Source organism: Phytophthora sojae, assembly GCF_000149755.1.
Source record: "Phytophthora sojae unplaced genomic scaffold PHYSOscaffold_13, whole genome shotgun sequence".
NCBI lineage: Eukaryota > Oomycota > Peronosporomycetes > Peronosporales > Peronosporaceae > Phytophthora > Phytophthora sojae.
The window spans coordinates 377,680-404,037 of NW_009258127.1; the positions used below are offsets into that span (position 1 = coordinate 377,680).

The window sequence follows — 26,358 nt, forward strand, 5'->3', positions numbered from 1 at the left end:
CCGCCTTTGGGAGCTTCAGTAACCTTCCCACAGTCAGATCCGCCTCACGATCGAGTTGCTGCCCAAATTCGATTATAGCAGGTGGCGCGACATCCGTCCTTCTCCGTTTGTCGCCTACGACCACCTTTGAAGGTTGAACTGAGGTCGGCACTCCCACCAGCAAATGAACGGATCCCTTCCCAGCCGCAATATCTTGCTCACTCAACGCAACCCGCCGTTCTTGCTCCTCCGATATGCCAGCAGAGTCGGTTGGCTGCATCATGCCGCTAGTGTCGCTCCATCCTTCTTAGTGACGAATAGCAGCAGTTTGTTCGCGTCGCATGTGATCGCTGTCGGATTCTGATGCTTGATAGCGGCCTTTAAGTCACCCACGGACGTGCCCGCGTCAATGTCGATGGGGAACACGCTCCTGTCCGAGCTCACTCCGCACCAGAAAGCCACCATGTTTCTTCAAGACGGCCGATTTTGCAGTGCGAAGACGGATTGTCGGAATCCGCATCCCTCTTTCAGACTTGAGAGAAAATAACCATTCATCCTGTGGGAGGCATGATGGCTATATTCCTCGTTAATGTGGAATGAGGCCCTTCCCCAAGTCGTTGGCGTTCAAGATCGATAACGACATGGGCAATGGAGTGTGAATTTGATGTTCGTACTTGCATTAATACTCTGTCATAGACACTGTTAATGCCCCGCGATCGATATCCTCAAATATGTCGTTGATTTTCCACTAGACAGAGCCCGCACCCGCCGACTGCAGCTCTGCATCCTCGCAGCTCTTGCCTCGTCCGCCATGCTGCGGGATGTACCAGCAGTGCTTGATAGCAATCCCGCCAACTACCGTCGCGTCCAAGTCTTTCGTCATGGACCAGCTATCGTCGAACGTGTTGAAGCTCACTTTCAACCATGTGGGCGACACATTCAGCGAGAAGAAGCCGTACGGGTAATGGCCAGCCGACCAAACGTTCTCCACATAGTCCTCAGCATACGGCGGTATGCCGCTGGGGGACTCGTTTTGGATGCCACCACCCGCTCCGTTCTCAATGAAGTGCGTCTTGAACGCCGTATAGTCGTGCTTCTCGCCGTGTGTGTGGCCGTACAGGAAGAGCTGGATGCCCAAGCCGTCCAGCAACTCGCGCCACTTCTCAGCTGGACCAGGAGCGTAGTGATTGTACGGCGAGTAGTGCGTATTGACGATCTTCCAGTTCGCAGTGGAGGCCTTCGCGGCCTCGACGAGTTTCTTGCGCGAGTCTTCGCCCCAGGCTTGTAGCTTGTCCATACACGCGTCAAACATGCCGTTGTTTCCTCCAGCGCACAGACTGTCACCGCGCTTGACGTTTTCGCACGCGTCGTCGTCTTTGCCCGAGTATCCGTAGCATTGACAGCAGATCTGTTGCGCGCCGTGGGTGTCAGCGTCGTTCGTGTCCAGGTTGAAGATGTCGATGCTCACGTTCGAGGCCGGGTCGACGATGGAGTGGACGAAGAAGTGGTCGGGCATGAGCCAGCGGTTGTCCTGCGGACTCACGTACTGCGACTGCAGCTCGAACTTCCGGTCCAAGGCGGCCAGCAGCTCGGCCGTCGAGCCGCATTCCGTTGCCAGCTCTCCGTTCGAGCACACGAAGCTGGCGCCACCGTAGTCGTGATTCCCCATGACGTTCACCCACGGGATCCCAGCCAAACTCGCGGTGTTGTACTTGTCCTCGAACGTTTGCTGGAAGCGATAGGCCTGGTCCGTCGAATCGTGCAGCCCGTCCCAGTAGAAGTTGTCTCCGTGACCGATCACGACGGAAGGACGAGGTTGGGCTGCCGCTGCAGCTTGGCCCAACAGAATCGCGACGTATTCCATGGCGTTGTAGTCCAGCACAGTGAAAGCTTTGCGACGCGAACAGCAGGATCCACCGTCTTTTGCGATGGTTCGGCCCCAGTCTCCAATGGCCAGAGCAGACACCGCGTAGTTCTCAGCCAGCGGGTCCGTAGTCTCCTCTACTTCGTCGGTGGATCCACTACGGGAGTTGTCCTTCTTGGAGTTGTGCAATGTGTCGCTCGCATGGGACTTGGACTTGAAGCTTGGGGAGTTTGTCTTGTCACCGTCATTTTTCTTGGAGCTGGTGGATGCGTGAGACGCAGAGACCGTCACGACCACCACGATCACCGCGACGATGACAGCCAGAGCGACGAGGATGCTGATCACGAGCGCTCTCTTCTGCATTATCGCCGCAACTTTTCAAGTTGTCGAGGCTTCGGCGACTTGAGCTACGCAGCGCAAGAAAAGTTGTGTCACGCATTCTGCTGTTGGCCCGTGGTCAACGTCACCACCAACCAATCAATACTGCTAATGTGTTTCATCTCCATCAAAGCAAAATCAATCAGAACACGCTTGGATTTTCATCGGAAAAAATCTGCAGTGTAAAACTTCTCATGATGCCTTGGCCTCAACATCACTCTTCCATCCTTTTAATCTACATCCCAACACCATGCAGCGTGATAGCACTTCCACATTTCTCGTAGCAATGGACCGAAACTTTTTGCGGTGGAACTACTTAAGAAAACCTAAAAGCAAAATAAAACCGATTGAAAACTACTTCACGCCGTCTCAACGCAGAAAATATAGGGCATTTCAGTTGTCAGTATTTTTTTTACTGAAGAACCTATCCTAGTGTACATGTTGAGCTAGTAACTCCGTTGCCGCTGTCCTTACCAGACAAAGCAGTCCTGTGGCTGGAAGAACGAGGCCGGGTGATACCGTACTGGCCGCCGCACAACGTGAAATGGCATCCGAATCTGCAGCGTGCCGTCCTCGAAGATCTGCTGCGTGGCCTCCTCCATGTTGAGCATGTGCCGCGGGAACTGCTCGGCAATCTCAAAGCGGCCGAAGGTCGGGGCTCCGCTGAGGCGCGACATCACGATGTCCTTCTGCGTGGGCAGTCGGAAGCCGCTCACTCGGAGCACGTCGCTGTGCTCGTTCCACTGCACGCGCACGTTGCGCGGGTCGATGTTCTTGAGGCGCGCGAGGAGGTAGATGCCGTCCTGTCGGCGCTGCAGCTGGTAGTACGGCCGCCACACCGGTAGCGAGTTGACGTCGATGTCCAATGTCTGTGGGGCAAGGCCCATTGTTGTTGGCTGAAGACGCTGAGACTTCTGCGGAGGAGCAACTTCGTTCTCATCTGCAGCTTCGTCGTCGGCCTCTTCGTCTTCCGCGACCTCGGTCTCGGGCTCCATGGGCTCGTCTTCTTTGGCGTCTTCAGCCTCCACCATCTCTTCATCTTCTTCTCTCTGCTCTTCTTCCTCTGCTTCTGACGCACGGTCGTCCTTCTCGTCTTCACTCTGTCCGAACAGCGCCTTCACGTGCATGTCGTCGGACTCGGAGCCGCTGTCGCTGGGCGTCGAGGGCGCCTGCGTCTGCTCCGCAAACGCTGCGAGCAGGTCCTCTCCGAACTGCTTGAGCTTGGCGCTGCGCTCCTTGAAGGCGTCGGCCTGGGGCAGCAGCTGCTGCACGAGCAGCACCAGCGCCTTGCGCGCGCTCTTGACGTCGGCGTCGCCGTGGCTCAGCACGTCGTCCAGCTCCAGCAGGCAGCGCGTCAGCAGCTCCGCCTGCTCCTTCACGCGGTAGTCGAAAGCGCCGAGCTCCAGGCGCGTCTTCTTGACGACGGCCGCGGCGTCCTGTGGCTTGAGCGCCTGCAGCCGCCACTTGGCGCCGCACACGAGCGCGGCCACGTGCCGGAACTGGGCCGGGAGTCTCGAGCTGAGCTTGCTCTGCACGTCCTGCACCTTGAGCTCGATGGCGCGCAGCCGGTTCTTCTCGTGGGTTGTCTGGGCCTCCATCGCTGTCTGTCTGCGGTGGTGTGGAGGGCTCGGTAATGCGTTACTGGTAGTTGTTGCTTTGACTTGGTTGTCACGGGGCAAATTGAATTGTGAGAGACGTTGAAGTGGTCGCCTTGGCACCGAAAACCTGCGACGTGTGAGGAAGATACTCTGGGACGTTCGAGATGCGGGGTCGCGAATATTCCAGAGCATACTGGGCGCAAGTGGTTTTCGCGCAGTGAGACGCTTGGCGCGGTACGCAATCATGGCTACATCGATGTGCCGCACACCATCTTTGTTCGTGTTAAAACTCAGGCGCTCCTGATACCGACTGACACGATGGCGCGCCGGTCGGAGCTGGCGCTGACGGCGGCGCTGTTCCTGCTGCCGCTGGTCGCCGTCCTGGGGCGCTGCGTGGCCGACGGCTCGCTGTTTGCGTTGCACCCGGCGCTGAATGCGCTGGCGATGCTCGTGTGTCTGCCCGCTGTTGCAGCCCCCTGACGCCTTGTGTTCCGGTGGTTTGCATTCCATGTAGTGCTTTGCAGGCGATGCTGCTACGCAAGGACGAGAAGGTCCACGCAAAGAGGTTCGTGGTGAGCGCTTCCGCGTTGAAATCTGTGCAGTATTGACCGAGTTACGGCCTCTTCTTGCTTGTGTCCACAGAGTGTGGTTGACCAAGCTCCACCTGCTGCTCAACTTGGCGGCTGGGCTGCTAGTGACTGCTGCAGGGGGCGCAGCTTTCATCGCCAAGCGAGACGCTGGCCAACAGCACTTCGCGACGCCCCACTCGTGGGCAGCGCTGGTGACGGGCATGTTCTTCGCGCTCAACGTGTTCCAGGGGCTGCTGCTCACGTTCGAGGGCGTGAAGGCCAACTGGCAGTGGAAGGACGAGACGCATGTGCTCACAGGTATGCTGGTCTACGTTGGCGGAGTCGCCACTATGCTCTACGGGCTGCACACGAGCCACTGGGGCGCCAAGAACTTCTCGCCGGAGCGGCAGTTCCAGCTCACTGTGCTCATCATCGCGGCGCACGTGACGCTGCTGGGCAAGTCGCTGGTGCTGCAGCGTCGCGAGAGCCAAGCGCGGATGCAGAAGGCGGCTAAAGTGGCATGAAGCTTGTGGTTATTGTACATATTAACGAAGAGTGAGGTTGAAGCTGCTGCTGGAAGATCGCCACGCAGCGATGACATCACGGCCATGCGTCGATTACCATGCAATGTAACCCACCTGTACCCCTCGTAACCCATACAAATAGACAGTCAGCCGCCTGTTGTGGTGGTGCAGTCAAGAAGTCACAAGTCAAGGCGCACCGTCGGAACCCTCTCCTGATCACGATGGCCAAGAAACTGGAGCTGCTGGTGCTGAGCGGCCTGCTGGGCGCGCCCTGCGCCACGATCCTCGCCAAGTGCGCGGCGGCGCCGTCGCTGTTCGCGGTGCACCCGGCGGCCAACGCCGTCGCCTTCCTGCTCTGCTTCCCCCTGTGAGACCGTGGATCATGCATGCATCCAAGTATGGCTGCAACATGGGCGTAGCTAACCGACCGAGTTCTGATCAATGCAGGGGCATCTACGTTATGCTGGAGCGCAAGACCGTGGCGGACTTTAAGACCCGGTGAGCTGCTGGAGACGTATTGGGGGATACCTTTGTCAACGTGAGCTGACTGACGGCGCCTGGTTTGTTGTGGCCAGCGTGTTCCTGTCCAAGCTGCACATGATCTCGCAGGTGCTGGCAATGCTGCTGCTGAGCGTTGGAGGCGCCGCGGCCTACATGACCAAGAACGCGTACGGCAAGGAGCACTTCACGTCCACGCACTCGTGGCTCGCGGGCGTGACGGCGACGCTGTCAACGTTGAACATGCTCGGGGTGCGTTGCAACCTGCTTGAGTCGTCGACGACCTGAGATGCTCACGGCTGTTATTGTTGTTTGTTGTCGTTGTTGCTGCTGCGCAGGGTCTCGCCACCACCTTCGGAGGCAAGAAGACGAGCTGGCAGTGGAAGAACCCGGGCCACCGCATTGGCGGCACCCTGGCGTTCCTTGGTGGAGGTGCGTTGGCGATGATGTTGTGCCGTATGATAGTTCATGGCTGACAGAGCAGTGTTATCGTCTAGGCTGCAGCGTTATCCTCGGCGTGTACAGCGGCGGCTGGGGCATCTCGCAGCTCGGCGAGGAGCTGCAGTTCAAGGTCGCCGGCTCCGTGGCCGCTGCGTACTCGCTGCTGCTCTTCAAAATTGTAGCGACCAGCAGTGTCTCGACGTCTGCCGAGAAGAGCGACTAAGGGAGTGTGTAGAGAGGTACATGGAGTTGGGTCTCCTCAATACACATCGTAAAGTGAAGCTTGAAGTGCGACTTCAGCTATTTTGATTGGTCGGTCACTATTTTTCGTCAGCGAAAATCATCGCTCATTCGCTCATTCTTCGCAGCATGGAGAACGACGGCACGGCGGACGCCTCGGCGGCGGCGGAATCTCCGCGCGCGGCTTCGATCTACACGGCCCCGGACTCTCCGCTCATGGCCGCTTCCTTTCCCGCGTCCCCGGGGACGCCCTCGTTGCCTGCGTCCCCAGGAACGCCGCGCAGCGACACGCAGTCGAGCGGCCCGGCGACGGATGACGACGCCGCGCTGCACCTGCGGCTCAAGCTGCTGGACGAGCGCGTGTTCGACGTAGAGGCCGCGCCCTCTATGTCGGTGGCCGACTTCCGCCTGCGCGTGGCCGAGGTGACGGAGGTGCCGGCCGCGCGCCAGCGGCTCATCTACCGCGGCAAGCTGCTGAAGGACGGGGCCGCGCTGGCCGCGTACGACCTCAAGGACGGCCACACGGTGCACCTGGTGGCCAAGCCTGTAGCCCGTCCGGCGAGCACCTCAGCCAGCAGTAGCAGCAATACGACGCAGACGCCTGCAGCTGGCCAGGAAGAGGGCGAGGAAGGCGCACGCGCGCGCGGGCCGAGACGACGGCAGCAGCAGGTGGGCCGCGAGGTGGACGGCCCGGCCTGGAACCTGGCCAACCTGCGCTCGGCCCTGAGGCGCAACGCGGCCACCGGTGCAGCGGCCCAGCGCACGCAGCCGCTGCCCATGCTGAGGGAGATCCTGGACGAGATGAGCGAGTCGCCGCAGGAGGCGGCCGAGGGCATGGGACTAGGCACATCGGCCACAACGGGCCCCAGACGGTCAGAGACGGCCACGCTCGCAGTGGACTTGGAGCCTATCTCACAGGGTATTCTGACCATGCGCACGGTGCTGTCGACCGCCGCAGTGGAGGAGGAAGATCGGGCCGCAGCAGAAGAGGACGAGAGAGTCGAGACGGAGGTGACCCAAGAGCAGTCTGTGCGGCGTCGCCCGAGGCAGTTTTTCGTGGGCCAGTGGCTGGACGTCAAGGACACGGTGAACCAGTGGCTCGAGTCCACGGTGATGGATATCGCCGACGGCAAAGTGCTGATCCACTACCATGGCTGGCCCGCGCGGTGGGACGAGTGGATCGACTTCGACTCGGACCGCATCGCTGCCTTTCGCACGCGCACACTCCACACACAAAACATGCAGCGCATGTCGCCCGTGCCGACGACGCGAGTGCCGAGCGCGCCGCGAGTAGGCGATAACGACGTTCGGCGTATGGTGGTGGATGTGCGCAACCTGATGCGAGAGATGATGCCTCACATTGACCGACTGACCGAGTTGTGCGAAGACGATTTAAGACGAGAGCGAGAGCAGAACCAACCGCCGTTGAATCCCGTCGACGATGCAGTGTCTGGTGCTCAGGCGACGGAGACGGGTTTGCCAACAGAGACTTCCCAAGCAGGAGGAGAGTCTCGTGAGAGCGAGGTGTCGGAGGTGGCCCACCTGGTGGCGCCACTTTTTGACCGCTTCGGCCGGCTTTTGATGGACTCGGCGCGATACTTTGATCCGTTGCTGCGTCCAGAGCTGAGGGGGACGTCACAGCGCCAGCAAGAGCGTCGCTCGACTGCGCTGCGGTATGGCCACGGCGGGTCTGCGCAGCGACAAGCTGCGAGTGTGTCAGCGTCGATGGAGGCTCTGGACAACTCGCTGTCCATCCGCGATCTGATTACCACGTCTCCGACTACAGCAAATGAATCCAACCAGCCGCGACGCAGCATTGACGTGCATATCCACGCAATCGTTGCACCGGCCTCTTTTGCGTCATTGGCCCGTGGTAGCAGCGACGCTGGCAATGGCTCAGATGCTGGTGTTTCCACTCGCAGCGTTCAAACGCCGTCGACCCCTCCGATCGGACGCTCGTTTGGCTTCAATGACTCGAGAAGTGCCGACACCACTGACGATGACGTCGACCACAGTCGCGTGCCTCTCCTGAGCTCGTATCGCCACCGCAGTCACTCACAAGACACTGGACCAACTCAACAGGAGCGAGCGGCAGCACGTGACCTGGACAACTTCCTGGCGGACGACTTCTTTGGGACTTCATTTGGCCGTGACGACGACGATGAGGACGACAGCGACGATGATTCCAGTACAGACTCCGACGTCCAGCGGATGGTGCGATCCGCTTATCGTCCACCATCACCTTCCGGCCGAATCTCTTCTCCACGCACGCCTCAAAGCCAGGGTAGCGCAGACTACCGTGAAGGCTCGATTGGTGTGATTCCAGAAGTTGCGGAGGCTGAGGAGAGACTGCGAGCGCGTGCAGCGGAGCTGGAATCCAGTGGCCTCAACGGAGGAAACGATCGGACGTCGTCCGCGTCGGCAGGATCGTCCGCCTCCAGCTCGTCGTCGGGCTTCCCCACGTTCCTGGAAGTGATGCGGCGCACGCTGAGTGGTGTCCGAAACCTGGTCCACCATGACACAAGCGCGGCTCCTGCACAAGAGGCCAGTCATCCCGTGGAGTTGGTGTCAGGGTTCTCGCTTCCGTCTTCCTCCTCGTCGTCATCGTCGTCGTTGTCCCCACCGGCGTCACCATCCGTCCATTCTTCGAGTGGGAGTTTCATGAGCCGTCCGCGCAGCCCGAGCAGTGCCAGCAGTATTGAGGAGGACTTGGACTTGGACGAAGTGGACTAAACGGCCACTGATTGGTGCTGCATCGCGGCACGAAATACTTCGTAGTTGTTCCCGCATCGAAGTTGTACATGTACATGTATACTGAATAACGGTTTCTCAAGCCCCAAGGTTTTGTGAGTGCATCCCGTGCTTTCATGCGTGTCCAGAAGACTGTGGCGCTCAAGCAATCGACAGGCGCCCGAGCTCACGGTATGTTCACGTTGCACATTTTTAGAGAGTTTGGTGCTATTCTAGCTACTCACACGGGAAGTGGTTCGGTCTCATCAGTTGTTGTCTAGCTGCGAGGCTGTCACAGCAAGAGAAGCATGACGCGAATTGAAGTCGAGATACGAGCGAAGACCCCGAAAATGACTCGTAGGAGAGCCCAGCCACCCTCTTCTTACCAGCAGGCACAGAGTTTACCAGCTTCGACGACGAGAGCTGGCTTAGTGGGAGCTGCAGTTCCTGCGAGGGAGGAGGATGCCGAGTCGTATGCGGACTCGTTCGAGTCTGACGATGGCGAAGAGGGAGAAAATGGCGATGAACCGGCGGACAATGAAGCGGAGGCGGCAGCAAATGCTGCTGGAACTGATATTGGTCGTGGAAATGGAAGCGTGGACGGAGAAGAAGACCTCAGCGACCAAGACGATAGCGACGATGAATCTAGCGAGCAGGCTTCGGTTGATGTTCAGCGCTGTTCAAGGCCAAGAGTGCGGACAAAGGGCGTGAAGAGGGAGCGAGAGCGCCAAACGCTGATCTACTACGACCAGCACACGTACATGGTCATCTCGCGTCTGCGTGCATTGAACAAGCGTCTGAGCCAGCAATTGGAGCAGCAAAACAAACTGGTCACGACTCTGGCTGAGGAGAAGAAGCAGACCTTGCTGCTGATCGACAGTCTTCGGCTTGAAGTGCAGATGCACAAGCAGACGGTTCGAGCGATTCGCCCCACCACGTCCAATGGAGGCAAGAGCGACCCACGAACTGCCTCGTTGCCAGCCATGCCGCGTCCTCCGACCCAACCAACCAGTCCAAGAGACGAGAGAGGGAACAACAGCAGAGCGACCACGCCACGCTTTGGCATTCAACGACGTCCAGTGTCTCCGGCAAGCCCAAGTCTACGAAAGAATCAACGCGTGAAGACTCCAGGAGCTGTACAAGAAGCCCAAGGCTGTATATGTGGCGGTAGATCGCAAGACGCGCACCTGGTTGAGATGTACACACTCAAGCTCGAGAAGGCAGAGGAAGAACGGAAGGACCTGCAGCAGCGTCACGCTCATCAACTGGCCAACTATTCACACGAACTCTCAAGACTCGAGCGACTTCTGGAGAAGGCGCATACCGTGGTCCAGGAGAAGGATAATGAACTCCGACTTCAACGTACTCGACAGCTTTACTGCAGTACGCCAGCCACACCAAGCTCTGCCGTTATCACGCACCGAAGGAACAGCAACGCGGGGATCGTTGTCCCTCCTAACAGTACCGCGGGGCGACGTGAGAGCTTACAGGTGAAGAACATCTTCTCGGATGACATTTGGAAGGGGTTATTGCCGATGCCTCCACCCGCTGGCACCTCCAGTACTGAGGTCTCTAAAGAGCGACCTCGAGAGGCGATCACAGTGTCGACGACTTCGTTGGCTCCAGTGTCGTTCACTTCACACGTGGGGCAGGCGTTCGAGCAGCTACTGACCCACCCGCTCGTGGCCTTGCACGACAACACACTGGACCGCAGTACACGCGAGTGGCTGCAGGAGCTGCGGCAGTGCGGCTCGCAGATGCTGACGCTGCATCACTCGTTCCAGGTCATGGCGCGCTCGCTCCAGCACGTCGCGGAGAGTACGCACATGTATCAACTGGCCGAGACTCTGACGGAAGAAACGCGCGAGCTGATGCAGGCGGAGCAAGTGCTGGTGCTGGTCGTGGACAAGTCGGAGCAGGAGTTCTGGTGCCGCATGCCGGCACGTCAAGCGACTGAAGACATTGAAGAGCCCAAGGCGGCAGACTCGAGCAAGCCTCAAATGGGGACGGTGCGGTCCGCGTTGCCGCCTATGGGCACCTCATTGATCGTTCCTGGCTCAGTACCGGTATCTGCGGCGGTGCCGTGTGGCCTAGCCGCGTTCGTGTACCACACAAAGCGGCCATTGTTGCTGCCCGCCGGCCAATTGGTCCGACATCCGAGCTACTCCACGGCCAGTGACAACGCAGACCGGTTAGTGGTGCACCCGAACGCCTCTACCCTGTTAGTGCCGATCTTGCACGACAACCACGTGCTGGCTGTTGTCCAAGTGTGTGGAAAACTGACCCAAGTGCAGGCTTTGGGGCTCTCAATCGCCCTCGAGAGGTGCGATGTCTTCACGCCCGAAGACCAGGCGCTGTTAACGCTATTATGCCACTTCTCGAGCGGGTTGTTCCCCAAAGTCGCGTACTTCACGGACGTGGAGAGCAACAAGGTGAACGAGGAGACGTTCATCCAGCTGGCCCCGGAGATCTTCACGTGTCTGCACTTCGACGAGCTGGGCAAGGTCGTGATTGAGAACGCCAAGAACATTTTAGACGCGGATCGCTGCTCGCTGTTCGTTGCCGACACTGCAACGCGGACGCTCCACAACTGGCACAGCGACATCAGCGGCGCCGGGGTTGAAGTGTACCGCAGATCCTCTACACAGAAGGCCGACACGGGCATGACGATCCACTTTGGCCAGGGCATCGTCGGGTTAGTAGCTGAGACGCAGCAGTCCATCAACATCCCGGACGCCTACGACGACCCGCGCTTCAACTCGGCGTGGGACCAGAAGACGCACTACCGCACCAAGAGCATGCTGACGGTGCCCATTATCTCCAACATGGGCACCTCCGAGAAGCCAAAAGCCACTGCAACTAAGGGTAAATCTGAGGAAGACGTGGAGCATGATGATAACGATGTGGAGGACCCTGTTCGAGAGCACACGCTACTGGGCGTGGTTCAGGTGATCAACAAGTCTGGAGGCGCTCCATTCCGTGCCAAGGACGAGTTCTTGTTGCAAACCATCTCGAAGCTCATCGCGCTGGCCATCGAGAACTCGCAGCTTTTCCAGAGGAACCAGGAGCTGTGCTGGAACGTGGGCAAGCTCATCGCCGATGGAGACCTCGTAGAGGCCGTTGTGAGTCTTGGGATCGCCGCTGAGCAGATTATCGGCGTTGAAGGAGCTGCTGTCTACGTCGTGGACCCAGACACCCATGAGCTGGTGACGTTCCACCACAAGCGCCGCTATCGGATCGCCCTCTCGGAACAGGCCTATGCTGGATCATTGATGGAAGACGCCGTGCGCTCGCAGCAGCTTACGATCGTCAACGACATTGGCAAGACGTCGCAGTTCAACGCGTTCGTGGACAGTCTGAGCGGCATTCCAGCGCGTAACCTGTTGTTGGCTCCGTTAATCGTGGAGGACTCGGAGGGCGTCGTCCCGGGAATCGCCAAACTCGCCAATAGTGGAGTGGACAGTGGCTTAGCATTGGCTGCGGAGTCGGGCCAGAAGCTCGTGGGTCTGCTGCAGCTGGTCAATATCAAGGGCCGCAAGAACCAATTCGACCAGCACGACTTGTTCCTGTCCATCGTCCAGAGCCAGAGCTGCAGTGTACTAGCCGCCATCCTGGAGAAGCAGCGCATGATGCGCCAGAAGGAGCAGATCGCGCTGCTCTTGGACGCGTCCATGTCGTTTTTCAAGGAAATGAGCGTCATCGGAGTCATCAACGCCGTCTACAACGCCTGCGTCAGCATCTTCGACGCCACTACCACCGCTCACCTCTTCCTCTGGGAGGAAAACGCTTACCCTATCGACAAGGAGCGCGAGCGGCACATGTGGACGTCCAAGATCTCGCCTCAAGCCGCAGCGTCACACACAGCGAGAGCCACCCCGCACAGCTCGGCCACTAACATCCACCAGCTTGCAATGGATGCCAGAGGAGGCAGCAGCATGAGCTTCATCCCGTCCTTAGGAGCTCAATCGCGGAAGCTGTCGGTGGTGACGGACCAGACCATGCGCGTACCGACCGGCGAAGGTTTGTTCCAGCAAGTGCTGCTGCGTGGCAGCGCTGTCATCGTCAAGAACTGGATCGTGGATGAAGTGGACGAAGACGATAACGGCGAAGAAGACTCAACGCGCAAGCGAGAAGGTGGAAGCAGCTCCAAACCAGCTTCGGCATCTCGAGTGCGACCACGCGTGGACAAGTACACGATGAAGGCCACGCGCACCGACGTTCGGCTAGGATTTATTCGCCACGCAGTCGTGGCGTGCCCAGTTTGGGGCAGCTATGGCCAAGAGATCGTCGGTGTGTTGGTGCTGTTGTTCCCTCGGGACCATCCGGCGGTGGCTGCGGGTGCTCGAAGTGAACAGCTCAGCACTCTGCCCATCTTGACGCGGCAGATCTCCGGCGCTTTGGGTGTTTGCCACGACCTTATCACGGTATCAACTCGAGCCCACAAGATGCAGAGCATGCTGGAGCTCTCCCGACAGGCCCCGAAGGCTGCTGCATCGCTCACGCTCACTGCACGCGGCCACCTCGGGTCGTTCTCCCAGCCTGTCAACGTGTGTTCAAGAGCGTTCAGCTCCCGCGCTCTTCTCGCCGAGCTGCATCCGGTTTCCGCTTCGAACTTGACCGTGCACTCGCTCTACATGGACGAAGAGGGCCATCGCTGGGCCTTTCAGATCTCTGGAGCCACTGCTCACGAGATGAGCTGCGACCACTTCGTACAGTGGATCGGCAAGAAGATCGAGCTGCCTGCTGGACGCACCGAAGCCGAAATCTTCGGCAAGCTCCGAACCGACCTGCAGAGCGTTTACTCACGGAAGGAGGTGGTCACTGGCGTTATCGACACCCGTCAGCACTCAGTCGAAGTGGACACGGGCTCGGATTCCCAGGACGAGGCCGAGTCTCCGTTCGAGTCAACTCTGTCACGGTCGATCCTCCTGAAAGTTCGGCAGTTGATGTGGGAGTTCGTGGATACGGGCTGGCATGTTGACGTGGCCGGGGCCAGTCACGCGTTGTTTGGGGCGTTCACTACGCTCGGCGTCGAAGACCGGTGCAAGGGCAAGAAGATGCTGTCAAGACGGCAGCTAGAGCAGGCTCTTGGCACTGGATCTGGAGGTGCTGGCATATCCTTGGGCGTCGATGAATGGGCCCAACTCCACGCGTGTTTCGCGGATGAACACAACGGACTGGTAGATGTGGATGTCATGCTGACAGCGTTGAAGCCGCAGCTCAAGAGCTTCCCCGTGGTGACGTACGAACTCGCTCCAGTGCTCAACAACGTGACGCAGGTCGTCGTCAGTGTACAAATGCTGCTCTCCGGCTGAGGAAGCTCGTTAACTAGAACACGAAAGCTTACCAATCATCGATCTATGTACTTGAGACTGCAGCGCCTTCACTGACACTGAATGGCTCGTGCCTAATACAAACCTACAGCTCGTCCTTGGCCTGGGGCTCATCGGCGAACTCGTCCACGGCCTCCTCCTCCGCAGGCTTCTCGGTGGACTCGGTCGGGATACTCTCCAGGTCGTCCACCGCCTCCACGCGCGGCACGATATTGGCGTTGTAGATGCCAGTGTACGACGGCAGCGTGAGCTTTGTCGGGTACGTGCCGCCGAAGTGGATCGTGAGCTTGGTGGCCTCCTTCTCGCCGGCCGAGCCGAAGTCCGGCGGGCTGGTCACGCCCACGGACACGCGGATCTGGTGGTCGCGCTTGACCACGTACGACGTCGGCTCGAAGCGGAAGACGGCCTCGTAGACCTGGCCGGGCACGATCTCGCGCGAGTCCGCGCGCTTGAACGAGTGCACGCTCGAGTCCGGGCGGATGGTCTTGTGCACGGGGTTGAGCAGCGCCTCCGTGATGTACGTGACACCGGGGCGCTTGTTCTCGTTCGGGAACGGGGCCGTGTAGTCGACGTCCTCGAGGTAGGCCACGAGGTTCACGTCCGGCTTGTCCACCGAGAAGAAGAGGCGCAGCTCGGCCTCGCCCGTGATCTCCGTCAGCGGCAGCTCCGGCGTCAGGAACGTCGTGTACTGGTCGGCCAGCGGCGCGCGGTCGTGGTAGTACATCGGACGCAGACCAAAGAGGTGGTCCAGCATATCCCAGCGCGAGACAGCGTCCAGCGAGGGCTTGATGGTCACGTTGCGGGTCACTTCGTTGGCCTCCGTCTCCGGTTCGGCCTGGAACTCCTGGCCAGCGCCAAGGTAGAGCACCTCATCGCTCAGGTAGGCCGGCGGCCACGAGCTCGACTCCTTCCAGCGGTTGTGCGCCATGGTGAAGTAGTGCACGGGCAGCTCGTCCTCGAGCTTGGTGATCTTGCGGCGGTTGACGTACATGTGGTGGTCGAAGAAGCGGCTCACCTCGTCCAGGTGGTAGAAACACTTCTGCTTGGACACGGCGAACGGGTCGGCGTTGTCGACACCGACGTGGCTCCACGGGCCGAGCGTGAGACGGTGGTGGGTCGCGTCCTTCTCGATCGCCTCCAGAGCCTCCTTGGGCAGCTCCGGCAGCAGCGACGCAATGTCGGCGTCCAGCGTGTTGGTCAGGTACTTGAAGAGCAGGATGCTGGAGCGCGCGACGCCCATGTCGAAGAAACCGGCAGAAGTCTGCAGGGCCACGCCGGACGCAGCGATGGCGCCGAGGTGGCGGATGGCGTCCAGCTGCTCGGCCGTGACACCCACAGAAGCCAGCTTGTCGTCGCGGAAGCGCACGTCCTTGAGCTCCTGCGCGAGGTCCGCGTTCTTGGTGTGCTGGTAGATGTAGTTGTCGAACTTGGCGTCGTCCTCGTCCACGCGGTAGACGTTGCCGCCGAAGTGCTTGAGCATGAGGCGCGGCTTGAAGGTCGGGATCGAGTCCCAGCGGATCTGGCGGTCGGTAGCGCCCGTGAACGACGCCCAGTCGCTCAGCGCCTTGTCGTTCTTCACGCCGCCGGGGAACAGCGCATCCTGGAACACGTCCACGGGCGCGCTGTTGACCGACACGGCCTTGAGCGCCGGGTGGCCGCTGGCCGCGACCAGCAGCGCGCCGACGCCGTCCAGGCCCTGGCCGAAGGTGGCCACCTCTCCGTTGCTCCAGGGCTGCTGCGTGATCCACTCGATGACGTCGTACGCGTCCTGCACCTCGGCGTCGGCGAAGTCGAACTCCTTGGTGCCGGCCGAGGCGCCCGTGCCGCGCACGTCCACCGAGACCCAGGCGTAGCCGTTGGTCACGAACCGCTGCACGTAGGCGTTGACGCGCGGGTTGGTGAACTTGCGCTCGTAGCGCGTGAAGATGTTGAAGGGGAAGTCGAGCGTGTAGCCGCGGCCGTGGCGCGTGGGGAAGAGCACGGTGGGCACCTTCTGCTGCTTGTCCCAAAGGTAGTCGGCCAGGTACGTGTCCACGGCCAGGTCGGCGCCGTCGCGCATGGCCACGTACTGCGTCTCGTGGTGCGTGTGCTTGGGGTCGAAGAAGCGCAGCGACTCGTAGCGCCTCTCGCCGAACCACGAGTGGTCGTTCACGTGCAGCTCGCAGGCCACGGGGTCCTCGCGGTTCGAGATGTAGCCCGCGAACTGGTGCGCCAGGTACAGCGACAGCATGGAGAACACGGCGTTCTTCATGTAGTACTTGGTGTTGGCCGCGGCCTCGGGCTGGCCGCCGGCGGGCGCCGCCGCCGCCGCCGCTGCTGCTGCTGCCTCCGCCATGGTCAAAGGAGGGGTCCACTTGGGCGCTACGAGGAGACTTGCGGACTGACGCACGTGAAGGGGGAGCTGGATCTACCTACGCCGTGAGCATCTGAAATTCAGATCAATTTGGACCAATGAGAGATCGAGTTTGCTGATTTTTCTTTCCGAATGGGGTCAACCCTACCCCTTTTGGCTTCCGGAATTTTCGTTTTTCATACAAATACAAGTGAATAAGGCACCCTGAATCTGTGAAGGGAAGGATACGGTGGAGGCCATAGAGAAAACAAGAGAAAAGTGAAGAGCTACGTAAGAGAGGCTACGAGAGTTGGACGTGAAAGGGGATGTATTGTGGCTTTCATCCGTTTTGGCAAGTCGGGTGGTCCAAGATCCGATATATCGGGCCCGATTTGCTGGAGGGCTCCGATTTAGCAGGAAGGGCTGAGGGAAGCAAACTATATCTGGCCCGATTTGCGTCTGGGGGCTGCGAGTTGCGAAGCAGGGCAGAAATGCCGCTTTTCGCCGGCAAAAGGGACCGCCGCGAAAACATGTCTGGGGCCCTCTCAGATCGGCGTGGCACGGAGTTGTAGCGGCCGTAGATGTTCACACAGGTGATTTAGATGGCCATAGTGCTATGAAGTGGCTATATACAGTGTACTATTGTCCCCAATGTCTTGCAGTTCTAGTGCGTCATGAGAGGTGGGGAGGTATGTCCAACTTGGAATGCCTCCCCTTTGAGCCTTATGCTGCTAACTCAGGCCAGATATAGCTAAATTGGACTAACCGATCATGTGGGAGCTCCATTTTATATAAATCGGACTCCGTCAAATCGGGAGGCAAAATAGTTGAAAACCACAATAACGGTTGACACATCAATCTGACTTAACGGAGACCGTATGAGCGAGCGAGCGAGCGCCTTGGACTCCACTCCAAGGCTTGGAGGGCAAGGCTGCATGGGTCCAGGTCATTTCATTACCAGGTTCATGTACTGTGTGGTGTTGGCGCCGTCGGGCACAAGCGAACGCCGGAAGTGGGCGGGGTGACGTGTATCTTTCATTGGCCCGCTGCGTCGTGACGATACGATGGCACGGGGCAGGACTGGAGTGCAGCCCCCGCTGCCACGCGCTCTGCACCCGTCAGCACGGTCTCTGTGCGGTACTGCGGCACGCTTGGCAAGCAACGAGGACTCCCGCCCTGCCGACGAAAGCGTCTTGCGCTTTTGCATGCACCGCCGAACAAGTGCGAGACCGCATCAAACAACTTCAGGAGGGCATGCAATGGCTACATCAAACAATGGCTACATCAAACGGTCAAGTTGAAGGCACTTTTACTGGCGATCTACACGTAAAACTCGGTGGACGTCGTTAACGTGAGGCCGAGGGCTGTCATGTCGCCCAGGAATTGCTGTCAAGACAAAGCTCACGTTAGTGTCTGCGCATCAGATGGATACTACCGCATAGGAATGTGTATTGTACTGTACCTCTGCTTCCGCTTCATACCCGGCCACGGGCGACGAGCAGTCCGTGAGGATGACGAGGTCGCTCAGTCGGTCAGCGGGCCACGACTTCACAAGGTCGCGCACGGTGAAGTTCACGCAGTGCGAGAGCGCCTCGCCCACGACCACAAGCTTGCTCGAGCGCTGCAGCGTCTTCATGAGCTCCGTGTTGAGGCTGTCCACATGACGTCAGTAGAACGCGATTACTGAGACACAATACTGTACTGTATACCTCGTTGCGGCTTACCTCGTGGATGGGTCGTAGGGCAGCTCGTACTCCGCCCTCAGCGCAGAGTAGTGCTCGGTGAACGGGTTGCTGCCCTTCATGACGTACTGGATCGGCTTGAGAGACTCCTTGGTCCACTCCAGGGCGGCGTCCAGCACATCCGTTACAATGTTGTGGCCGTGCGAGCCGATGAGGCAGTGCTCGGGCCAGATCGTGAGCGAGAACTTGCCGCTGGCCTCCAGCGACTCCGTGTACGCCAGCACGTAGTCGTGTAGACTTGCGTCGCGCGGCGTCCACACGCCGTCCGAGATGTTATGCGAGTAGATGGTCGTGTACGGCTCGGGCGAGTCGCCCGTAGCGTTCTGCCAGAAAATTCCGTGCGCGATGTGATAGCGCTGATGCGAGTCCATCGTGAGCACGACTTGGTCCAGCTCAGACGTGTGGTTGGAGATGAAGGCGGCGATACGAGCAGCGTCGTCGTTGGCAGTTGCAATGGCGAGCGAGCCTCCAGGGTCGAAGCTAACGTGCTGGTCGATTACCAGGATTCCCAGACCGCCTTCGTTGATCTTGTTCGCCAAGCAGGCAGACGTGTCCACGTCGTTTTCGTCGTAGGCGCTGCAGTTGTTGGGCGGAGTGCTGATGTACACAGTGCTGGCAGCGGGAGCTGTCAGCATTGCAATCCATGAGGTGAACAAGGCGAGCTTGGCGCTGATCATCTTGAGATCGAATTGCTGATTAATTCAGCGGTTTGCGCTGATGCTGGGAGGTTCAGAAGTGAGACTTGAACTGCACAGCGCAACTAGCAAAAGGTCTTTCTAGTCGCACCATCCGTGACATGCGTTATGCTACAAGGAGGATGCGCATTGCAATGACAACGAGGGCGTGGCAATGACGTCGTGCGCGTGTGCAAAAGATGCCGCTCAGCCAAAGAGAAGAACATTGATATGTACCAGACACGCCGTGCTTAAACAAACAATTGCGAATCGCAATTGTTTGTTTAAGTGCATCGCAATTTGCGATGCACAAGTAATAATGTAAGCTGCATGTATTACAGTACGAAAAAACTTAAGCATTTAAAACTATGAAAATCTTCAAAGAGAAGGTGAAAGATAGTTACCTCAAACGGGTCTCGAAAGCCATATACAGCAAGTTCCTACGAGTCATAATATTCGTCACGAAAGAGTTGTTCCGATAGTGGTGCAAGCGCACCCAACACGTTCACTTGTTCGGACTGGGAACCTGTGCTCTTAAAGTAACATTGAAGCATGAATGACTTTCAAAACAGATCAAAGTAGAAAAAGAAAACTACGCTTGCATTTGGAAGGCAACAAAAAATACTACCACTACCATGCATACCCATTACGGGTGTTCTAAGCCTCGATGCGGGCGAGACATTCCGAGAAAGAGTCTATGCGTCTCGTCTTGATGGGCATCCGATCACGACTTACTTGGTTCGTTCCTTCATTCCGAGCGGAGCTTGCGGTTCGCGTTCGCCGTCGCCGTCGCGCTTGCCGTCGCACCGCCGTTGGAAGGCTGGGCCGGGTAGCCATTGTTGACCACGGTGGTGGGGGCGCCCACGTTCACGCCGTTGTAGCCGACGACACCGGGGGCGCCAACACCGACAACTCCAGGCACGCCAACGCTCACACCAGGGCTGACGACACCAGGCCCGTAGGCGCCCGTACCGCCCACTCCGACGGTCGCGACGCCGGGAATGCCAACGCCGACGCCCTCCGGTCCAGAGAAGAAGGTCTCGGCCACCTCCTTCTCCGCGCTCACTCCGCTTGAGATGGCGACGGCGGCGACGACGCACACGGTGAAGATCTTGCTGTTGCTGAACATGGTAGCTGGGGGGCTTGGGTCGGGCGGTTGAGGCTTGGGTAGGTGAATTTGAGAATGAGGGCTACAATGCAGCTTGCCTGGGGCTTAGCTCGACAACGACAGGCTAGAGTCAAGTGCCCATGCCTGCCTGTTCGCCGCTGAAGGTTGTGGCCTGGTTGGTTGACACCAGAGGGCTGGAAGATGTGGAGAGGCTTGAACAGTCGTTGAGCTCCATGCACGACGCACATCGTCCATAGCCGACTTCGACGTAGCAGCCAGTTGGTCTGGTAAGACGTCGTTGTGGTCAACATCCGCTGGCCAACGGACACGGACAACCTCCAGATGTCAGGGAAACGAGTGGCCGGTCAATCTGGAGGTGGAGTTGATAGACGTTTACGGACAGCAAAACATAGTCGATTCTTGGAACAGATTCTTCAAAGAGTGCCTGCTATTTTGTGGCTCGGATGCGGCGGCTTCTGCAACGTGGACAAGGTTGTTTTATCATTGAAGCGCTTCGGAAATTGCAGCAATAGGAAACACAAGAGATGGGAACCACGTCGGGTAGGATTCTACTATAGTCGTCTACGGTGGTCTTGCGGCAAGACCCATTCAACATGTCCGATGACGACGAACCTGTTAGCTCGTCTGCCACAAGGGACACCGTTTTGAGGCGATTTTCTGTTGTCACCACCAAGCTGTGTCGCTACTGCGTTCATGTGGAGGTAGTCGCCCACTTTGGCAGTCGCTTTGTCACGACTGCTGCAACGTTGCCGGGCTAGGTCACAGTATTCTTATCCGAATCGTTTATATTGCGATTTGTGAAGATACTTTGATACTGAAGTTTGTATGCTACATTAAGAAATCTGTCTGTAGTATGAGATCTAAATTACGGTAATCGTTATTAATACCAGTACACTATACACTATATAGCGAATCTGTATATAATATATGTATTGTGCTTTGCAAACGTTTTGTCGTTTTGACTTGGAGCTCTCCTCGATTTATCATTAAGTCGAGGTCGATTTAATAAAACGAGGTCAAAGAAAGGGACAGATCGATCTATTTAGGCCGGCTAATAACTCGAGCTACGACAATCCAAATCAGGGCTCGAGGTCGATCTCCTGGTGGATCTGGGCAGAACGAGGTCGATCTACGGTAAATCGATCCCTTTTGCGTTTTCAAAAGCGCAATTCGAGGTCGATCTAAGTAAATCGAGCTACCGCCTCTGTTTTGTACACTGATTTGTGGACCGGCCTTCCTCGATCTAGGCCATAATTCGGGGCGACATTTTATCTGCAAAGCACAATATATATGTATGTATACATGTAGTTGAATGAACTGTGACAAGTGGCTCACGGCCCGTGAAACACTGCGTTTTGCCGTGAGTCACGGGAAACGCAGTGTTTCCTGTGAACCGACTGGGATCGTACAGGACAGCTCTACAGTTGACAAGCGACTCTATTCAAACAGAGCAGTACTAAGTACGTAGACTTTATTTGTACTGAATGAGGTAGTTCCCTCAGTTCTCGTGCTCAACAGCCACATACCAAGATCTCGACACCACTATGAGCAAGTGTCTCGTCCTGCTCGTGGTCGCGCTCTCCCTTCTCGTGAGCGCTAACGCTATCGCGGCCTCGCCCGAGAACATGGCGTCCAAGTTGAGTGCCCTGGGCGTGAACGACAAGCGATCGCTTCGCGGCATGAAGTCGACTGATGGCCCAGCTGATGAACAAAGGGGCGATTTGACCAAGATCGCCCAAAAGTTCAAGGCGGCGTTGTCCAAGACCAGCATTGGTCAAAAGATTCAGGCGATGCAACTAAAGAAAATTGCTGCGAGAGAGGAGCAGGTGAAGAAGCTGCTCCAAGAGGACGCCCCCTTCGCGACATTGCACGCCAACAAGGTGACGCCTGGAGAGTACTTGCAGGCGACGGGAATCAAGTTGTCTGAGCTGCCAGGCGCGAACGCTGAGATACTCGTCCCCGCGTACGGAAAGTTTAAACGCTACAAACAGTTTGTCCAGAGGCAAACGCCTCAAAAAGTTATCCGTATCTCCGACCGAGAAGGAAAGCGCTTTAGGGTGAGAGACAATTTAATTTGGTTCGCATGAACCTAATTCACGCAGAGAGATAGAGAGTCATTTGAGCTATTACAGTGCTATGTGTTCTCATTCAGAGTTGAAATTTGCCGCTGTCGCTTACTACTATTAACCCTTTTAATTGTCGACTCGATCCAGTGGAGGATGACAGTATGCCGCGGAAACATGCCCGCCTGGCCCGATGCAGCTAGAGAACAAGTACAGTATCAAGTATCCCTCGCCTATTTGATCTTTTTCCAGTGTAGCCACTACTACGGAAGGTTGCCACTTCAACTAGCTGTGAGTGAAGACTCTGCCAGCACGCCAGAGATGCAGCCTACAACTTCTACTTAACCCAAGAGCACTCGTTACTTAGCCCCCTTATCGGCACGGGGACGACCCAAGGCTCGAGAAAATAAACTGTTACTCAAGGCATCACAGGATTAATTCAGCAACTTTTCCTTTGTGGCGGGAAAGACTAATCCCAACAGGGAGCGGAGTTTATAGTTAACTCAGCGTTTGCGGCCAGGCTGGACGATCACAACGCTCCTGCCTTCAGCTGGACGCGTGCACCGAACAGCGCGCGTGTTGATGCAGGATCCATGTCGGTCATCAGGGCGCTTGATCGTGGCGATGGTTGAGGAGCCGCGGGGTTGTCCACAGCGCGAAAGTTCAGAGATAGTCTCGGCGGGTAGCACCGAACTCCAAACGCGAAATTTGTCAATGAGGCCGTAGAACGAGTACCATCCGCCGCGCATGCTCGAGTGCGGCATGTGATCACTTCCAGCGGTATTGAGGCAAAAGCCTGTGCCGGTCTGCTCGTGTGGGTGTCGCTGCCACATGCTGTTCAACGTGCCGGTCTCGGACGACACAACCTTCCCGTCGAGGTACACTATCTGTCGCTGAAGGGTGTCGCCGTACGTGAGCGCCAAATGGTACCAGCAGTTCGGCTTCAGGGCTTGAGCGACGACCTTCTTGTCGTCCAGGACGGAGCAGCGTAGGTTCAACTTCATGTCCACCATTACAAGGTTACCCGGGTTGCTTCCTGGTACACCGTAGCTAGCAGGATTAGCTTGGAATCCGTAGATGACTCCACCAGCAGGCTGCTTGGCGCTCCCAGGAAACAGGCAGAACCTCACGTCAAAACTGAAGCTCGAGTCCTTCTCCAGACGAAGATCAATTCTGCATAAACACTAACTGTATAGCTGACGCTAGTGTTTGCAAACTGTTTATTAGTGTATTGTGGATCGGGCTAACGTGTTCGTGGAGTCAGACGATTTCCAATTCTCCATTTTGAAGCTCTCTTTACGCAACGTTCTTCTTCCCTCATGCAACAATGATATCCTTTACCAGTTCAGATGACTCTGGCGCCTTGGTGCGTGCGTGAAATTTAAATTCCACAAATAACAGTTCACTTGAGTAGCCACCAACCCGAGCCGTTTGCAACCAGCACTTACATGAAGTTAGTGTGTTGTGAAAACCACAAACATGTATGTGGAGAGTAAAATGGTACTAATGGATTTCGCACTTTTGGATGCTGACGCCGACGGTGCCGTACAAGTCTGCACAATGCCAGCCATGAAGGCAGCTTTCGCTGCCACCAAGACGGTGATTTGTGTGTTCTCGGAAAACGAGCGACAACGGTTCATTGAGCAGGCAGCACTGCTACTTTTCACCTCCGAGTCGTCATCCTCGCACTGTACACGATATATATGTCCCATTCATTTTTGGTAAGTGTCATGCAGTATTGTACATCAGTGCTCTGATCGTGGATTGACTCCTAGCTTATCACTAGACCTCTACCAATACGGCAACATCAGAAAATTTCCCGTTTTCCCCATATACTGAATATGGGAGATATTTGGGGGTTCTTGTAGCAGGAAGGCCGGTTGAAGTGCTTTGTCGGAGCTGTCCACCAGTATTGATAGTTTGTCATTTTTGTTTTGTAAGTATCTGCATGTTATAGCAAGCTGCATTTGTTGCTTGCATACTGTACAAAACGTCCTTCATCCCAACACCAATAATGATAGATTACTCGTGGTGCGTACGTGGAATACGGATTTGACAATCGGTAACAGCTTTCTTGAGCAGCCATTAAATTAAACGGTATTGATATTGATTGAGCAGCAAACATACAAACGCGTTTGCTAACACCACTTTTAATGAGTTAGTGTAATATGAAAACCACTATTTAACTCGCTGATCCACCACCCATTGCTGTAAAAGAGATAAAACCTCGTAGACATCCTTGTATTAGCGGACAAACGTCATGATCGACTTGCATTTGATACGTTTTATTAGCGCCGCCAATATGTTTTATTGAATAAGTACTCCGCTTGTTATTAACTCCACCCACGAGGTTCTTTCGGGCTTGCCTCCGGGGAGAAAATGCTGTAAACGAACTTATTCCTAGCTATAATCTACCCAAGCCAAAATTCGCTAGAGCCCATCGGTACGCGGCTAGCACAAAATTCATCACTTATACAGTACACTGCCTCCTCTTCGCCATGCACATGCAGGGGCTGACTTTAGCTTTGCATTTAGCTGGCTCAAGCACAAGTCGACACCATGCTATACTGTTTCACACCTTCGGTTGCTGTGCATTTACCGTTGAAGCACGACAGTGCGTGTCGTAAGCCACTTGAGCGCATCGATGAAAGAATGAAAGTGTGGTCTTTTTGCTTAGTCTCGTGGTTGGCTACTTTCCTAGAACTTCTCGGAGTCAAAACTATTACTATCAACCACTCCGCCGTTGGATGACCTGTTCAACGGCGGAGATATACTTGAGTCGTGTCACTTCACGACATGCGTTCCCGATTTGCTTCGCACACAGCAGCCACGCTCCAAGACCTCTCTTCACCAGGACAGCTAAAGTACCACCGCGCAACATGAACAAGTGGTTCGTCCAGCTCGTCGTCAAGGTCTTCCTTCTCGTAAGCACTGACGCTTTCGCGGCCCCACCCGAGGGCACGGTGTCCAAGCCGAGTGCCCCGGGCGTGAGCGGCAAGCGCGGCCTCAGGTCGACTGACGACGCTGCCGATGAAGAACGGGCTGATACGACCAAGTTCGCCCAAAAGTTAGAGACGGCGTTGTCCAAAACAAAACTTGGTCAAAAGGTCCAGGAGTCGAAACTAGCGAAAATTATGAAGAGAGAGGCGCTGGTGAAGATTTTGGTCGAGAAGAAGGCCAGCTTCAAGACATTGCACAGCAACAAGGTCACGCCGGGCGAGTTCTTGAAGGCGTCGGGTGTCAACATGGCTGAGCTTCCGAAGGCAAACGCGGCTATACTCGTCCAAAGTTTAAAACTTACAAGCGCTTCGTTGAAAGGCAAACGGTATAAGGAGTTATCCGTTGCAGACACGGATGCACCCTCACATTGAACGACGTAACTTGGTTGGCAGGAGCCTAATTCGCAGAGAGAGAAAGAGAGAGATTTCACTGTTAAATGTAGACTCGATCCAGCGCAGTTTTTCCATGCCCGGCTGGTCCGGTGTAGCTAAAAGACAATTAGCAAGTTTTCCTCACATAAGCGCTTTGTTCCCCATTTGCTTACCTTGGAGTAGTCCATGTACTTCGTGGATACAATTGAAGACTGACACTTCAAATAGCTGGACGATTGTGCCAGCACTCTCGAAACGCAGCTTCAAAGTTTGCCGAGCTCGACGACGCATTGCTTAACCCACGGGGGCGGTCCAAGGCTCAACTAAATAAACGTTTACTCATGGAAGCACTACGATAATGCTTTTTTTTTTCAGCCGAGTGAGGCGGTCACTGCGGAGATAGCTCCTGCATGTATCGCTGCCTACAGCTCTGCTTTCTCCACACAGAATGGTCCCCGGTGATACGTTTCTGCCAGTATAAGGCCTTCGACAGGACGCACAGCGCCCAGGAGCTGGTAAAAGACGATTCCACTGAGGGAACTGGAGATCACGTGGAGGTTCTCTACCGACAGCGTCTTCGACAGTTTTGACCAAGTAGTCGAAGTCTCTCTCCAAGTCTGAGCAAGTGCGGAGGCGGTAAGCTGAGCCGCATCCACTAGCACCAAGGTCCTGATTGAGAGCGATTGGCAAGTCCTACCTCTCCATTTGGTGGAAAAATACATCTTCGACGGGATAATCGGCGGGATATCTCTAGATAGTCGTCGATAAATTGGAATCGGACTTGGAGTGGTCAGGTAACTCCCGTTGCCCGCATAATGCCCGACTGTCCCCCGAACGAGGCCCCGAAGCGAATATTCTGTTCTGGGGGCGAGACTTTGTGTCGCTGACGTTGA

General features: G+C 56.7%; 12 protein-coding genes across 12 annotated transcripts; 5 read left to right on the forward strand and 7 right to left on the reverse strand.

Moving 5' to 3' along the window:
* Window positions 1–258: 258 nt before the first annotated feature.
* Window positions 259–444, reverse strand: PHYSODRAFT_530734 (hypothetical protein; the record flags this gene model as incomplete). The annotated part of the gene is made up of 1 exon (XM_009539201.1): window positions 259–444. The coding sequence occupies one exon, from the start codon at window positions 442–444 to the stop codon at window positions 259–261; it is 186 nt and encodes a 61-aa protein (XP_009537496.1).
* Window positions 445–727: 283 nt separating this feature from the next.
* On the reverse strand, window positions 728–2,206 carry PHYSODRAFT_529567 (hypothetical protein; the record flags this gene model as incomplete). Its single annotated transcript, XM_009539202.1, has 1 exon — window positions 728–2,206. The coding sequence occupies one exon, from the start codon at window positions 2,204–2,206 to the stop codon at window positions 728–730; it is 1,479 nt and encodes a 492-aa protein (XP_009537497.1).
* Window positions 2,207–2,691: 485 nt separating this feature from the next.
* On the reverse strand, window positions 2,692–3,819 carry PHYSODRAFT_565715 (hypothetical protein; the record flags this gene model as incomplete). Its single annotated transcript, XM_009539203.1, has 1 exon — window positions 2,692–3,819. One exon carries the CDS (start codon window positions 3,817–3,819, stop codon window positions 2,692–2,694), a length of 1,128 nt encoding a protein of 375 aa, XP_009537498.1.
* Window positions 3,820–4,137: 318 nt separating this feature from the next.
* On the forward strand, window positions 4,138–6,074 carry PHYSODRAFT_565717 (hypothetical protein; the record flags this gene model as incomplete). The annotated part of the gene is made up of 8 exons (XM_009539204.1): window positions 4,138–4,284; window positions 4,344–4,384; window positions 4,462–4,903; window positions 5,104–5,279; window positions 5,360–5,410; window positions 5,488–5,662; window positions 5,749–5,842; window positions 5,908–6,074. 8 exons carry the CDS (start codon window positions 4,138–4,140, stop codon window positions 6,072–6,074), a joined length of 1,293 nt encoding a protein of 430 aa, XP_009537499.1.
* Window positions 6,075–6,220: 146 nt separating this feature from the next.
* On the forward strand, window positions 6,221–8,824 carry PHYSODRAFT_565722 (hypothetical protein; the record flags this gene model as incomplete). The annotated part of the gene is made up of 1 exon (XM_009539205.1): window positions 6,221–8,824. One exon carries the CDS (start codon window positions 6,221–6,223, stop codon window positions 8,822–8,824), a length of 2,604 nt encoding a protein of 867 aa, XP_009537500.1.
* Window positions 8,825–10,017: 1,193 nt separating this feature from the next.
* On the forward strand, window positions 10,018–14,136 carry PHYSODRAFT_530679 (hypothetical protein; the record flags this gene model as incomplete). Its single annotated transcript, XM_009539206.1, has 8 exons — window positions 10,018–10,230; window positions 10,303–10,765; window positions 10,883–11,686; window positions 11,744–12,222; window positions 12,316–12,906; window positions 13,012–13,647; window positions 13,714–13,816; window positions 13,928–14,136. 8 exons carry the CDS (start codon window positions 10,018–10,020, stop codon window positions 14,134–14,136), a joined length of 3,498 nt encoding a protein of 1,165 aa, XP_009537501.1.
* Window positions 14,137–14,159: 23 nt separating this feature from the next.
* PHYSODRAFT_550642 (hypothetical protein) lies at window positions 14,160–16,465 on the reverse strand. The gene has a single exon (XM_009539207.1). It carries the CDS (start codon window positions 16,403–16,405, stop codon window positions 14,240–14,242), a length of 2,166 nt encoding a protein of 721 aa, XP_009537502.1. The 5' UTR covers window positions 16,406–16,465; the 3' UTR covers window positions 14,160–14,239.
* Window positions 16,466–17,806: 1,341 nt separating this feature from the next.
* On the reverse strand, window positions 17,807–18,863 carry PHYSODRAFT_529960 (hypothetical protein; the record flags this gene model as incomplete). The annotated part of the gene is made up of 3 exons (XM_009539208.1): window positions 17,807–17,872; window positions 17,949–18,138; window positions 18,211–18,863. 3 exons carry the CDS (start codon window positions 18,861–18,863, stop codon window positions 17,807–17,809), a joined length of 909 nt encoding a protein of 302 aa, XP_009537503.1.
* Window positions 18,864–19,650: 787 nt separating this feature from the next.
* Window positions 19,651–20,031, reverse strand: PHYSODRAFT_251998 (hypothetical protein; the record flags this gene model as incomplete). Its single annotated transcript, XM_009539209.1, has 1 exon — window positions 19,651–20,031. One exon carries the CDS (start codon window positions 20,029–20,031, stop codon window positions 19,651–19,653), a length of 381 nt encoding a protein of 126 aa, XP_009537504.1.
* Window positions 20,032–21,575: 1,544 nt separating this feature from the next.
* PHYSODRAFT_288980 (hypothetical protein) lies at window positions 21,576–22,118 on the forward strand (the record flags this gene model as incomplete). The annotated part of the gene is made up of 1 exon (XM_009539210.1): window positions 21,576–22,118. The coding sequence occupies one exon, from the start codon at window positions 21,576–21,578 to the stop codon at window positions 22,116–22,118; it is 543 nt and encodes a 180-aa protein (XP_009537505.1).
* A 479-nt stretch (window positions 22,119–22,597) lies between these two features.
* PHYSODRAFT_251991 (hypothetical protein) lies at window positions 22,598–23,377 on the reverse strand (the record flags this gene model as incomplete). The annotated part of the gene is made up of 2 exons (XM_009539211.1): window positions 22,598–23,267; window positions 23,343–23,377. 2 exons carry the CDS (start codon window positions 23,375–23,377, stop codon window positions 22,598–22,600), a joined length of 705 nt encoding a protein of 234 aa, XP_009537506.1.
* A 1,596-nt stretch (window positions 23,378–24,973) lies between these two features.
* On the forward strand, window positions 24,974–25,465 carry PHYSODRAFT_288981 (hypothetical protein; the record flags this gene model as incomplete). The annotated part of the gene is made up of 1 exon (XM_009539212.1): window positions 24,974–25,465. One exon carries the CDS (start codon window positions 24,974–24,976, stop codon window positions 25,463–25,465), a length of 492 nt encoding a protein of 163 aa, XP_009537507.1.
* Between the last annotated feature and the right edge of the window lie 893 nt (window positions 25,466–26,358).